Source organism: Taudactylus pleione, unplaced genomic scaffold (assembly GCF_031769625.1).
Source record: "Taudactylus pleione unplaced genomic scaffold, aTauple2 ptg000039l, whole genome shotgun sequence".
Taxonomy (NCBI): domain Eukaryota; kingdom Metazoa; phylum Chordata; class Amphibia; order Anura; family Myobatrachidae; genus Taudactylus; species Taudactylus pleione.
Window position 1 is genome coordinate 12,408,532 of NW_028284441.1, and position 13,341 is coordinate 12,421,872.

General features: G+C 36.6%; 1 protein-coding gene across 1 annotated transcript; it reads right to left on the minus strand.

Moving 5' to 3' along the window:
* Positions 1-10,898: 10,898 nt before the first annotated feature.
* On the minus strand, positions 10,899-11,864 carry LOC148538619 (olfactory receptor 6F1-like). Its single transcript, XM_088452717.1, has one exon. The coding sequence runs from the start codon at positions 11,862-11,864 to the stop codon at positions 10,935-10,937; it is 930 nt and encodes a 309-aa protein (XP_088308843.1). The 3' UTR covers positions 10,899-10,934.
* Between the last annotated feature and the right edge of the window lie 1,477 nt (positions 11,865-13,341).

Genomic DNA, 13,341 nt, shown 5'->3' on the forward strand with positions numbered 1-13,341 from the left:
AGTGGAACACAGGCCAGGAAGCCAGCTGGCCAATGCTGACGCGTTGTCACGCGTTCATTGTTTGGGGGCTTCAGTTGTTCCGCCCCACAGGTCGAAACAAAGGGGGAGGATATGTGATAGGATCACTGGTAAAGTGGTCTGTGGCAGGTACATTTGTCCCAGATTCCTGTCTTTTGTGTTTTAAACCCCCAGGAGAAAGTCTGCAGTGTAGCAGGCTTGAGTTTCGGCTTTTTGAAAAGCCGGTTTGGGACCTGCGGGTTGTGGGTGAGAGGAGAGGGAGGGCTCCACCCACGGCCACTCCAGGTTTTGGTTCTCGCAGCCTGGTAGCAGGCTTGTTAGTTTTCCACCTGAGAGTGGCCAATATAAGCCTAGTGTGTTTAGGGCTGATTGTCTCACCTGGGAGAGCAGGCAGGGAGTTTGCTCAGAGACACTTGAAAAACCTATTTGTGAGTACTGTACTGTGCTGTGCTTTGTTGCTGGCGAGGGCATTAGGCCCTGCCAGGTTCTGGTAGTGAGGGAACTACCTGTGAAGTTAGTGCCCCGACAGGGCTAGGATTTATATTTTTGTTTTCTTTATATTTCTGTCATTGTACAATAAAGACTGGCGCCGACCAGCTTGTACCTGCATCCAGACTGGTGTGCTGCTTCCCTGCTGCTGTGTGTGTGTGCAAGGAAGGAGTCCTCTACCCAGGAGAGGGACCCCCTAACCTAACTGTGTCACAGTATGTTCCGATAAACTCGAAAATGACTGAACTGATTTTGAATGGGTTTTCACTAAAACATTTCTTGAGATCCTCCGAGTAACATAGGCTATGAATCATCTCGCTATCATATTAATTGGCTACACACACACGCACACACGCCACACATATAAATACACACACACCACTCATATGCAGTTTCCGGTTTGTTCTGGTGGAGATTCACAATGCCTAGGAGAAAATGTTCACTTGGTTATGACAGTGCTGTGGGGAGAAGGACGTGCCCAACTTCAGTGATCACCATCTTCTACCTGAGCGGAGACTGGTACAGGACTTTTGCTTTATGGATCTATCTATCTATCTATCTATCTATCTATCTATCTATATATGTAATCATTAGATTGTGTGTACTGTATGTTAAATTCTTAATTTTAGGGAAAAGGGTGAAGGGGATGGATTTATGCACAGGATCTAATTATTATAGTAATAATGTACCAACGATACTGAGAATTTACTGGAGTAATCTCCTTAATGATAATAGAGAGTTGGTGGTGCTCCCGGGAATTGATATATTGCTATACTGTATTTGATTTTGCACAGGCAAAAAGAAAATAAAAAATTCCCTTTGTGGGGCACTCTTTATGTAGTTGAATCTATGATATGGTTATAGTAGTTAAAATTTAACTTTTATTAAATTCATACCTAGTAAAATAGAATAAATCACGGTGAATACCGTAAATAAATAATAATCAAGTGAGATAAATCACAGTAAATATCATAAATAAACAATAATCTTAAACAAAATGTATAGATTTTAGGCGAAAATATCAGAAAAAGGAAGTAATTATAGACTTCCTAAACTACGGTGATACCAGTAATCATGGACTGACAGTATATAGATCATAAACTGTCCTAAATATTCCTCACAGCAAACAGTGTAACTGAGATCAAGTGACTGAATGTATCAACATGTTTGAGGCAGCAACACAAGGCATATAATTGGTGGGATAGAAGATTTTTGCCTAGGTCCTTGTTATAGCAGCATGATATATATGATATATATGATATAGCTTGTTATTGCACAATTCCCATGTAAACAATCCCATTTGGGTATATAAAGACCGGAGATGGTATAATACTATTGCATAATTCCCTTAAGGCAGCAATAAACTAGTACAGTATTGCACAAATTCTTTCAAGGCCGCATCAGCAAGGTATGCAAAACTGTAATAGTACATATATAAGTCCCTTGTGATATTTTGGGTGGGTATTAATAACCGGACAAACCAATCCCTTAGGATAGCAGCACAGGGATGTATAGTAAAAAAAAGTATAAAATCAAATAATTACTATTACATATGCCCCTGTTATAGCAGCATGGGGAATTATTGCACAATAAAAAGATTATTGCCCAGGCCCTAGTTTTAGCAGCATGTAAAACTATTGCACAATTCCCATGTAAACAGTATCGAGTGGGTATGTAAAGACCGGAGATTGTGCAATGCTATTGCACAATTCCCTTAAGGCAGCAGTAAATAAATTTAGTACAGTGTTCTCCCCAGAATTTTTTTCCAGCCGGGTGGCATCCAAAAGTAGCCGGGTGGGGGCCTTCGCAATTATGCGCCTGCCGGGAAAAGGGGTATCTCCCTTACCAATCCAGCCCGACAGGTCTCAGGCTGCTTCCCCACTGTCAAAAGTGCCCATTATACAGTGCCCCCTGTAGTTTTCCCCTTTATGCATTGTCCCCTGTAGTTTATCCTTGCCCTTATGCATTGCCCCCTGGCTGAAGTAGTGCCCCTATGTAGTGCCCCCAGACTGGTCCCTTATGTAGCGCCCCCAGGCTTAAATAGTGCCCCCAGACTGGCCCCTTATACAGTGCCCCCAGGCTGGTCCCTTATGCAGTGCCCCCAGGTTTAATAGTGTTCCTTATGCAGTGCCCCCAGGCTGGCCCCTTATGCAGTGCCCCCAGGTTTAATAGTGTCCCTTATGCAGTGCCCCCAGGCTGGCCCCTTATGCAGTGCCCCCAGGTTTAATAGTGTCCCTTATGCAGTGCCCCCAGGCTGGCCCCTTATGCAGTGCCCCCAGATTTAATAGTGTCCCTTATGCAGTGCCCCCAGACTTAAATAGTGCCCCCAGGCTGGTCCTGGCCCCAGCCCCAGCCCAGCACTTACCTTTACTTGCTGGCCGCTCCCGCTGCTGCTGCTTCGCGCTGACTGGATCTAACTAGATCCAGCAGGCGCGCGGGGCAGGCTCCTCACGTTGCAGGTGACGTCATGACATCACCCGCGCAGTGCATCACTGGGAACGCTGGCCTCTGAAGCGATCGGAAGCTTCATTAGCCTCCGGTCACTTCAGAGGCCAGTGTTCCACAGCGGGGGTCGGAGGGGGTCAGCGGGGAAAAGTTCCGGCCGGCAGGCTGTTTCTGCCGGACGATGCGCCCGTACAAAACAGCCTGGGGAGAACACTGTAGTATTGCACAGATTCCTTCAAAATCACATCAGCAAGGCATGCAAAAACATCATATTACATAAATTCCCTATGATTTTTTAGGTGTGTGTAAGTAACTGAACACACCAACCTTTAAGATAGCAGCACAGGGATGTATAGTTGAAAAAATAGTATTTAGGTCAAATATTTACTGTTACATATATCCCTGTTTTAGCAGCATGATAAATTTAGCACAGTTCCTGTTAAGTCAGCATAAAGTTAACATATAAAGAATTAATATATAGGCATGCTATTGCATATTTCCCATCAAGGCAGTAACATAAAATTACCGAATTGCATAGATCCCTTTAAAGTCACAGTGTAAAAGCATATGAAGTCATCATATATGATGACTTCATATGCTTTTACACTGTGACTCCACTGCACTGGGCTGCACAGCCTAATATTAAACATGATAATAGGTGCTACCATGCTGAGACCAGTAGTTCTACAGCTAAAAAGAAGCCCCTCCCCTATCCTGTGTGTATTTAAGGTACATTTTGAAGGTGAGACCCCTTCTCTTGGGATAGCACTCCACCTACCTGCCCCAGGTGATTTTAATTGGTATGGGTCCTTGCATTGCAGTACATACATCTAATGGGCCCTATGATAGGTAAGTCCTAGATAAATTAATTAGTGTGTCAGTATTATAGACGTTAGGGACCCACCTATATAAGGTTCGCCGTGATGTGGCAGGTGGGCAAACATCTTTGACCAAACATTTTCTAAGAAACCTTACATTTAAAACCATGTTAATTATAGCAGTCTATTATAGATTTTTTGATCATTAGTATTCTTAGCGCTTATAGTGTGCACCTGCTCTTCCCCCCTTTTTTGCTGTAGAACTACTGGTCTCAGCATGGTACAAACGTTATCAAAATAAGATATTTCTCTTTTAGAAAATGGTTTATCTTATGAATCAACGGATTCATTAAATAAATTTAAACTTTTTACAGATTTAAATAAATTTGTCCGTAAACTCACTTTAAAAAGACACTTTATAAAGAAAGAATCAGGAATAATAAAATATTATGAGAATACCTCTAAATCCGGCCTCAAACCTGTTTCTAAATATTATACGCAGGAATTAAGAAGCAGTCATTTTGACACATTTTATGAAGTAGTCAAAAAAGATCTATGTATGGATGAATTTAAGAAACAAAAAAAAGCAATTTAAGCTATTTTGAAAAACATTCACTTAAAATATTAAAATCTAATAAGAACCTTGTTTTTAAACAGGCAGATAAAGGGGGGGATTAGTTATGAACCGCACTGATTATGAAAATTGCTATCTAAAGACCCTACTAAAGAATTCTTAGAAAAATTCAACCTTTTTTAAATAATGGCCTTAAGGAAAAGATTATTAATAAAGATGAATATGATGTTTTAAATAAAACCAATCTAGTCATCCCAATTTTTTATTTTCTACCTAAGATCCACAATCAAATTACGAACCCACCGGGGAGGCTGATTATACTGGGTATTGACTCCCTCACAGCAAATATTTCTAAATATGTGGATGTGTTTTTAAGTAAATATATATAAAAAAAAAATCTTAGTTCATATATTAAGGATACAACCGCGATTTTACAAATTTTAAAGGGGTTGACTTGGAAAGAGTTATTTATGGGCCACTTTTGATGTGCAATCATTATACACTTCAATTGTACATGAAAAGTAGATTTTGTATCTTGCAGGGAATTTTAAATTTGGATCTCACATTAAGTGAAGAACATAGAAATTTAATTTGTGACTTTATCAAATTTATTCTTAAACATAATTATTTTAAATTTTTAGAGAGTCTTTACTTACAGGTTTGTGGAACAGCCATGGGCACTGTTTTCACTACCAGCTTCACCTGTCTCCATATGGGGAGCTTGGAGCAGAAATATATCTATGAACATAACCCACATAGGAATAACATATTTTATATAAGAGATAAATCGATGATGTTCTAATAATCTGGGAAGGTACACCAGAGCTCTTTATGGATTTTATGTATTACATTGGTCAAAATGAGTATAATTTGATCTTTACTTCCAACTTAAAGAAGGACTCAATTGAGTTTTTAGACCTAGAACTGTCCTCACAGAGTAGTAATATCAATACCTCAAATTATATAAAACAAAGTTAATACAAATAGCTATGTGCACTATAAAAGTGTCCATGCTAAACAGTGGAAGAACAACATACCATTTTCACAATTCTGTAGGATAAAATGTAATTGTGATAAGGAACATGTATACAAGGAACAATTAAGTATATATAGTGAAAGATTTCTAGATAGGGGTTATCCTGAAAAACTTATAAAGGAAGCCATGGTGAAAACTCAAAAAACTGAGAAAAAAAGTTATTTGAATATAAAATTAAGAGCAAACAAGACACAGATCAAGTATTATTTATTACAGATTTTAATGATCAAGATAGAAAGATAAAAAGAGTTTTCCAAATACATTGGGAACTTTTAAAGAATGATCCAATACTCACAAGGATTTTGCCGGATAAACCAAAATAGTTTTTAGAAGGGCACAAAACGTAAAACATATTTTAGCTCCTAGCATGTTACCTTCTATGATTAGAAGAAATGAGGAGATCTGGGGTACTAAAAATAAAAGGATTTTATAAATGCAGGCATTGCAATATTTGTAGATTTGCACATTCCACACCTTGCACTTTTTCTAACTCAGATCAAAAATTTACAAAGATTTAATTGTAATACTAATAATGTAATATATCTTTTAGAATGTGGGTGTGGGCAAAAATATGTGGGCAAGACCAAATGGCCACTGAAAATTCATATCCAAGAACACTTTAGGAGTATCAAAAATAAACATGATTTTCATGCAGTGCCCAGACATTTTCTTCTATATCATAATGCAGATTTGAATAATTTAAAATTCAGTACAATATAACATGTAACATTGGGTAATAAAGGAGGCGATTTAGAAAATAAATGATCAAGAAGTGAAATGTTTTGGATATTTCAAATAAACACTCTGGTACCCAATGGTATGAATGAGAACTATGAGATTGCCACAATTTTATAATATGAAAAATGTTAATTGTTAATATTCATTGCACTGGTAGAGTCTTTTAGTAAGATTGTTCATCAGTAAGAGTGTCTTTTTATGTATCATTTTAAGTGTGTTTATTTATCATATATGTAAATTGTTTGTTATTGTAACTAGATGTCACCAGAGCCCAATATATACCTATTTTAATTTAATGTATAGACAGAAAGTTATCATAGAGAAAATGGCTGCTACTATTTACCTTGGTATCTCCAGAAAAATGGCCGCTTTCTAAGGAAAAAATCCTGCTGTTTTGTATCTTATATATTATATGATATAAGCATGTTCAATATAATTAGCATTACCATATTGCTCCTACAGCAGTTTAAAACAAGCTTATCTGAGACACATTGCTGTAGAACTTAAGATTTTTAGTGATAAGACATAGCGGCTTTAGATTGTATACATCGGGCAGCACAGACGGTGTAATGGTTAGCAAACATAATGGCTGCCACTATTTTTATAGTTTCATTCGGAAATATGTCCACTACTAAGGACATAACACTCGGTTTGCTATATATATTAGCACTGTAGTAGTGTTTTTTATGTCAGACACAATGGCTTTACTGGGATGCTTTTTATCGCTCCCAAGTGCCATTGCGCTCCGGGTAGAAATGCTGCACACTAACGGGAAACATAGTTCCTTATCATCCTGTAGACAGGACACGAGTGCAGTCACTGACAGTGTGGACGTCAGGATATTGCCAAATTAGTCAGCTGGTACAAGCACTTGCACTTTATTACTTGTGGTTATGGTTACATGGTTTGGAGTTATATGTGTTTGCACAAAGCACTGTGCACTTTATTATTTGCTGTGATTTTTTTGATTTTTTGCACAAACACTTTGCACTTTATTTGCTGTGTTTTCGCACTGATATAATCTATATTGTGTATGAGGGACACTAAAATTCTTATATAAAATGAATATTGAATTTGCAACTACAGAGGTGGTGGTTTTTGCATGTAAAAATAGTTTTTTTGAAAAATGATACACAACTAATGCACTTTATTTTTATATTTATTTCCTTGACTGTGAAAAAAAAATTATGGAGCCTTAAGTGAAAGAAACTTAAATTGGAACAAAACCCAGGTGGTTTTGGACTTTATATACTAGATGGCGCTGATGTCTCACAATTGCTGAACAATCTTTACATTTGGACTTATGGAGCAACAGTCCTTTCTTGGGGACACTTGAAGCTGCCACTCGTAATTGAGGAGTGTAATCTCGCTGTCATTTTTGTGACAGTGAGCAAGACTTTGCAAATTGTGGAAGAACTTATGGTGAGCGATGCTCACCATAATTGTTTATATATATATATATATATATATATATATACAAAACAGACATGCTAACCAAATTTGCGCAATCACTGTCTTTTAAACAGTCCAGAAAATGTCCATATATATCAGTGGTGCAGCACTCCTGATAAACTCTTCTCCCATAGGGTATTGCCCTGTATGAACAAAGATGAAAGGAGGCGCACAATAGTGAAGTGTATAAAAGTAATTAACTTTATTAAAAGGATTAAAAACACTTACAAAGGCAATGTATGACACATTGCAATACCACAAATCAAGCATGAGGAAGCGGGTGAAACCCAGTCGCATCACCACACCGGCATCTTTGATGTTATTCCGCGTTCCTCTCTGAACCCGTGACATCACAGCAATCACGTCCTAGTCAAGCCACGCCCAAACGTGTTTCATCCAATCGGACTTCCTCAGTGGGGTGTGGCCATCAATCAATCTCTCTGTGTTTATATACCAGCATATCTGGTCATCTGATTCCATTAGACTAATCACTACTTCAAGTTTGAACAAACTAAACATAGGGAGACACTCATAGAATGTTTGGAAAAACAAAAGTGTCCTCAATCTAAGGACGCCATTTTGTTGTGGATCTCCATACACTAATATAACCTCCATTTTGTTAAAGTCCGGACTGGTACTATTATAAACTACATCCACCAGGTGACACTCAGCTCGTATCGATTCCATAAATTGGATTACCCATAAAAAAGGGTCACGCACAGAAAAAATAGGTTAAAATATAACAATACTATATTTATTTTAAGACCATTACCTAACTAAGCGCACCATCCTTTATGTCTATATAAAAGTATCCAAACATTCGCAGAACCGCAAACTCACTATGTTTAGTGTAAATATGTTTATAGAACATATTATAATACATTAATATGTATAGCATAAAAATACAGTAATCACATACTGGGTAGCAATACAATATTTCATTCATCTTACAGGAATTGAAATAATATATTTTATAAATTATTTCAAAATATCTCATCATAAATATACATTGTCAAAAAGGTCCCATACCATACTAACGACCCAACAGGGATGTCTCCATCCAACAACTGTTGAGTCAACAGTACAGACCCCTTCAACTAGAGAAAGGAAGGAAAAAAACATAAATGAGAAAAGGGAAATAACCTACAAGCCCTTCAATCTGCTAAATATGGAACAATATCGCAAGTTTCATGTAAGCCGCAAGGGGTCATCGTTTTTAATTTATGTATCCACCAGGTTTCTCTTCTTGCCAGTTTCTTCAATATGTCACCCTTTCGTACATCTGGTGTGACATGTTCTATACCTTTAAACTTAAAATTCGTCAAAGATGATTTCTGGCATATAGCAAAGTGCCTGGGGACACTATGATTCACAACCTTATTGATCACATTTCTTATATGTTCCAAGACTCTAAGTTTTAGTTGACGCTTAGTCTTTCCTATGTATTTTATGCCGCACCCACATTTGATCATATAAATTACAAATGTGGTGCAGCAATTCATTAAGCTAGTAATTTTCTGAGTCTCAGAACCATCAGAATTGCAAAATATAGTTCTCTCCTTGCTTACAGACTTTACAATGAGAACAAGGAAAAAAGCCTTTAACCCCATCCATCCAACCTTTTTCCTCTTTAATGGGACGGAGCAAACTTGGCCTTAGCATTTGCTTAAGAGAGTTCGCCTTTCTAAAAATAATTTGGGGTTCATTCGAAACAACTCCTCCTAAAACTGGGTCTAAAGATAACACCCCCCAGTGTCTCTTGAGTACACTCTTAATGTCTCTCTCTCTGCTGTTATATTTAGTGACAAATGAAACAAACAAGGATTCTTCATCAAATCTCTTTCCCTTTGTTTTATATTTCAGTAGTTCTTGTCTCGGAACCCCTCTAGCTTTTTCAATGCTGTTGCTTATTTATATGCACACACGCAATTTAGAAAATGAAGCACCTAATAGTGCTTAAGTGATAATGAAAATTAGTTTGGTGATATTAGCCCAAGAGTTTAACACACAATTTAGCTTATGGTATTAAATGTTTCTCCAGATATTTTTCTAGGAGAGCAATTGCACATATCCATTATATCAACATAGGTCTATTAGGAACAGTCCATTCCTTGATCTATGCCCAAAATTCATACAGATCTTCATGCTCAAATTATAGAAAAATATTAGTTATTGAGAAGACCAATGGTAGGCATTAAATAAACAAGAATAAAATAAGTATGCGCTTATCTGTCTATTATGGAGTTTGGGTATTTGTCTATAAAGTCCCAGTCTACAATCAAGACTTCATCACTTCTTTAAACTGGCATTAAACCTCCACAAAAACAAAAAATACAACATAGGATAGTATTGATTTTAAAAATGTTATACAAATAAAGTGCCTGATGTTTGGTCTGACAAAAAATTGCCAGAATCAATAATTATCCACACTGTGATCCAAAACATGCAATCAGAAAAAGAAACACACATAAAGCATTGACACCTGTGTATTAAAATAAAATATTGATATTGACTATATTACAAAGATAAAATACTTAAAAAACACAACACACATATAACCACATTCTCAATAGTATTATAGGCACAACTTGTGCATATTTGATCAAATGTTCATAAAAATAATGCTATTATGACCCCAGTGTTCCATTTTACATGTATGTATTAATCAGGTAAAGTAATGCAATATAGCAGATCTAATGTAATGCAGTAATCAGAGATTTTTCATGACATTATCATAGAGAAGAGTGAGATAGAAAATTGCAAATTTTAAGGTACATAAAAAATGGCTATTAGAAAAATCAGCTTTATTTCTTAATTGTTTGAAAGTACAAATTACATGACCTGGATCAAACACTACTTTTATTGCTAGAATACCTATTTTGCTTCATCCCAAGAAGTGAATATTTTCCAGACTAGGAATAAAGTTTGGATTCCCCCATATGTGAAAATATCAAGAAAAATGGAGACTTCTATTATTTTTTTTATTGATATAAATCCAAGCTACGTATCATGAAAGAGGATATTTTTTTTATACCTGTTTAAGTAGTGTCAGAGTAAAAAAAGAAAGGGCGAATATGGGGTGAAAGGTTCTCAGTCCAACCTCGTTTTAATGAAATGTTCCCAATTTAGACACCAAATAGAAATGTTTCAAAAACAAGCAGGATGTATGGGAGATTGCATAATACAATGTATTAGTAGAAAGCTTTAACAGCTACTTATAGTTTTATATTTTCTGCTTTACATTATTTTTTACAATTATTTATGTTACTGTTTTATGGTAAATTTACAGTCACTTGCTAGCCATATGTTTTATTAAATATAAGTTTTGTAGTCAAATGTTAACCATAAATGGGCCTCTCAATCTCTAACTACTTATCCTTCGAGCTACACTTTTCATGGCTTCTTTTACCTCTTGGTTTCGTAGAGTGTATATAATGGGATTCAGAAGAGGTGTCACTATCGATGGAATAACAGAGAGTATTTTATTTAAGGGTAAGAAGTCACTTGCTGATGGCCTTATAAACATGAAAATTAAGGTACCATAAAAAAGAAGAACAACAATCAGGTGAGATGCACATGTAGAAAATGTCTTGTGTCTACCCACCGAGGAGGGAAACTTAACTGTGGTTCTTATAATACAAATATAAGATACAATAATAATCAGAAAACAGCCAAATATTACAACACAAGCTTCAGCAAAAAACTGCTTCTCGATGCTCGTTGTGTCAGAGCAGGACAACTTCATCAGTGGAGCAAAGTCACAGTAATAGTGATCAATCTCTAGAGCACAAAATGTAAGGCTAGACATCTGTAGAGTAGGGATAAAAACTAAAATAAAACCAAACATCCAGGATACCAATAGCAGTTTAAGGCATACTTCAGGGCTCATGATAAGTAAATATCTAAGAGGGTTACAGACTGCTACATAGCGATCATAGGCCATAATAGCTAGGAAAAAATTCCCTATAGCACCCAATGAAAAGTGGAAATAAAACTGAATCATACAACCAACAGTCGAAATATATATTTCCTTTGTCAGAAGAGCTCGGAGCAGTCTGGGAACAGTGACAGAAGGATACCAGATCTCTAGGAACGAGAGTCCACCAATGAAGAAGTACATGGGCTTGTGAAGACGTCTCTCACTTTTAATGAGGATAATAATTAAGACATTGGCTGTGATAGTGACAATATAAACAGTAAATAAAAGAAGGAAAATATAAAATCCTGACTCATTTAAGGCAGAAAAACCCAATAGAATAAATTCTGTATGAGCGGTTTCATTTGTCTGCATCATTGTCAAGGTGTCATTTTTAAGACAATTAAATGATAGTTTTTGCAATCTAATACTTTTTACTACAAGAGAAGATGATTATATTTTGGTTATTAAACTATCAATTTTCGCTCCTACTATTATAGTGAGTTTACTTATCTTCTCTCAAACACTGGTATTGTCAAATGTAATTAATATATTTACAACAACACAATTGTATCTTGTAATATGTCATGTATTATATGATCTCTCAGGGGTCTATTCAGCAACAGTGACAATGTTGCCCAGAATATTATTGGGCAACATCTTCACAATATTTTATCAATTATGATAAAATATGTAAGCTATGCAGCAATATTTTGAGCAGGGACAGCGGTTGCGGTAACATGCTGTCCCTGCGATGTCACAGAAGGGATTGTTTTCGGAATTCCGAAAACAATCCCTTCTGTTTGTTCCTCTGTGCATTCTCAGTCATGCGCTCGGGAACAGTCTCCGTCCTGCCTTCCCGGTGACCGCGGAGGGGTAAGTACAGCTCCAGCCTCCAGAAACTGATTGATATGTGTATACAGGCTTTATACTAGCCTGTATACATGTATATTTATATGCTTTTATATTTAACATTTATATATAAATGTTAAGTATAATAGCACATAAATATACAAGTATACAGCTTAGTATAAAGCCTGTATGCACATATCAATACATTTCAGGAGGTTTAAAATGCTCTAGAGTGACTTACCTGCTGCCGATCACCGGGAAGCAGGCATGGAGACTGGGTGGGCTTACAAGATGCTGCAGGGACTTATGGGAAACTTTCCCTCTGTCCCTGCAGTTTTCGGGATATTTAAGTATTTTCCTATATAAAGGAAATATTTATCGAGTGTTTTAACACTTTTTGCTTTGCTGAATAGCAAAAAGTGTTAAAGCACTGTAGAGATCAATGGCTGATCCCTACAGTGCGGTATTCAGCGAGATGGGAATCAACGGAGAAGATAATTGCGTTATCTTCCCCATTAACCTATTGCTGAATAGAAGAGTTACATAAAAAATACGGAAATCATAGTTTCCGTATTTTTTCTGTAAAAAAATCAATGCTGAATAGACCCCTCAGAGTGCATGTACTGCATGTGGTACACTTATGTACATATGCTTTATTTTAAATTCTAAATAGCAATGACAATATTGCCAATAAAACAAAAACATTTTAAATACCCCAAATGTTATTCAGTAGAACATTCTATATTAATTGGTAGAATTATGACATATGCATTAAATAACATTTAAAGTGTGAGCTGTCCACTTACATAATGTCTTACACAGTGGATAGTACACAATAATTCCAAATAAATGATTAATGGACTAAGGGCCTGATTCAGAGCCGTTCGCTATTTGTGGTCGTTCGTTCAAAAACAAGGGGTGGCTATTCAAATGATCCGTTCGCAAATTGCAGTCTGTTCCCACCTCTAAGTCTGAACGAGCGAGCAAAACATACGCTCGTTTA

Excerpts from the sequence above, each read along its gene's own strand:
- LOC148538619 (XM_088452717.1), bottom strand. The coding sequence starts at position 11,864 with ATGATGCAGACAAATGAAACCGCTCATACAGAATTTATTCTATTGGGT.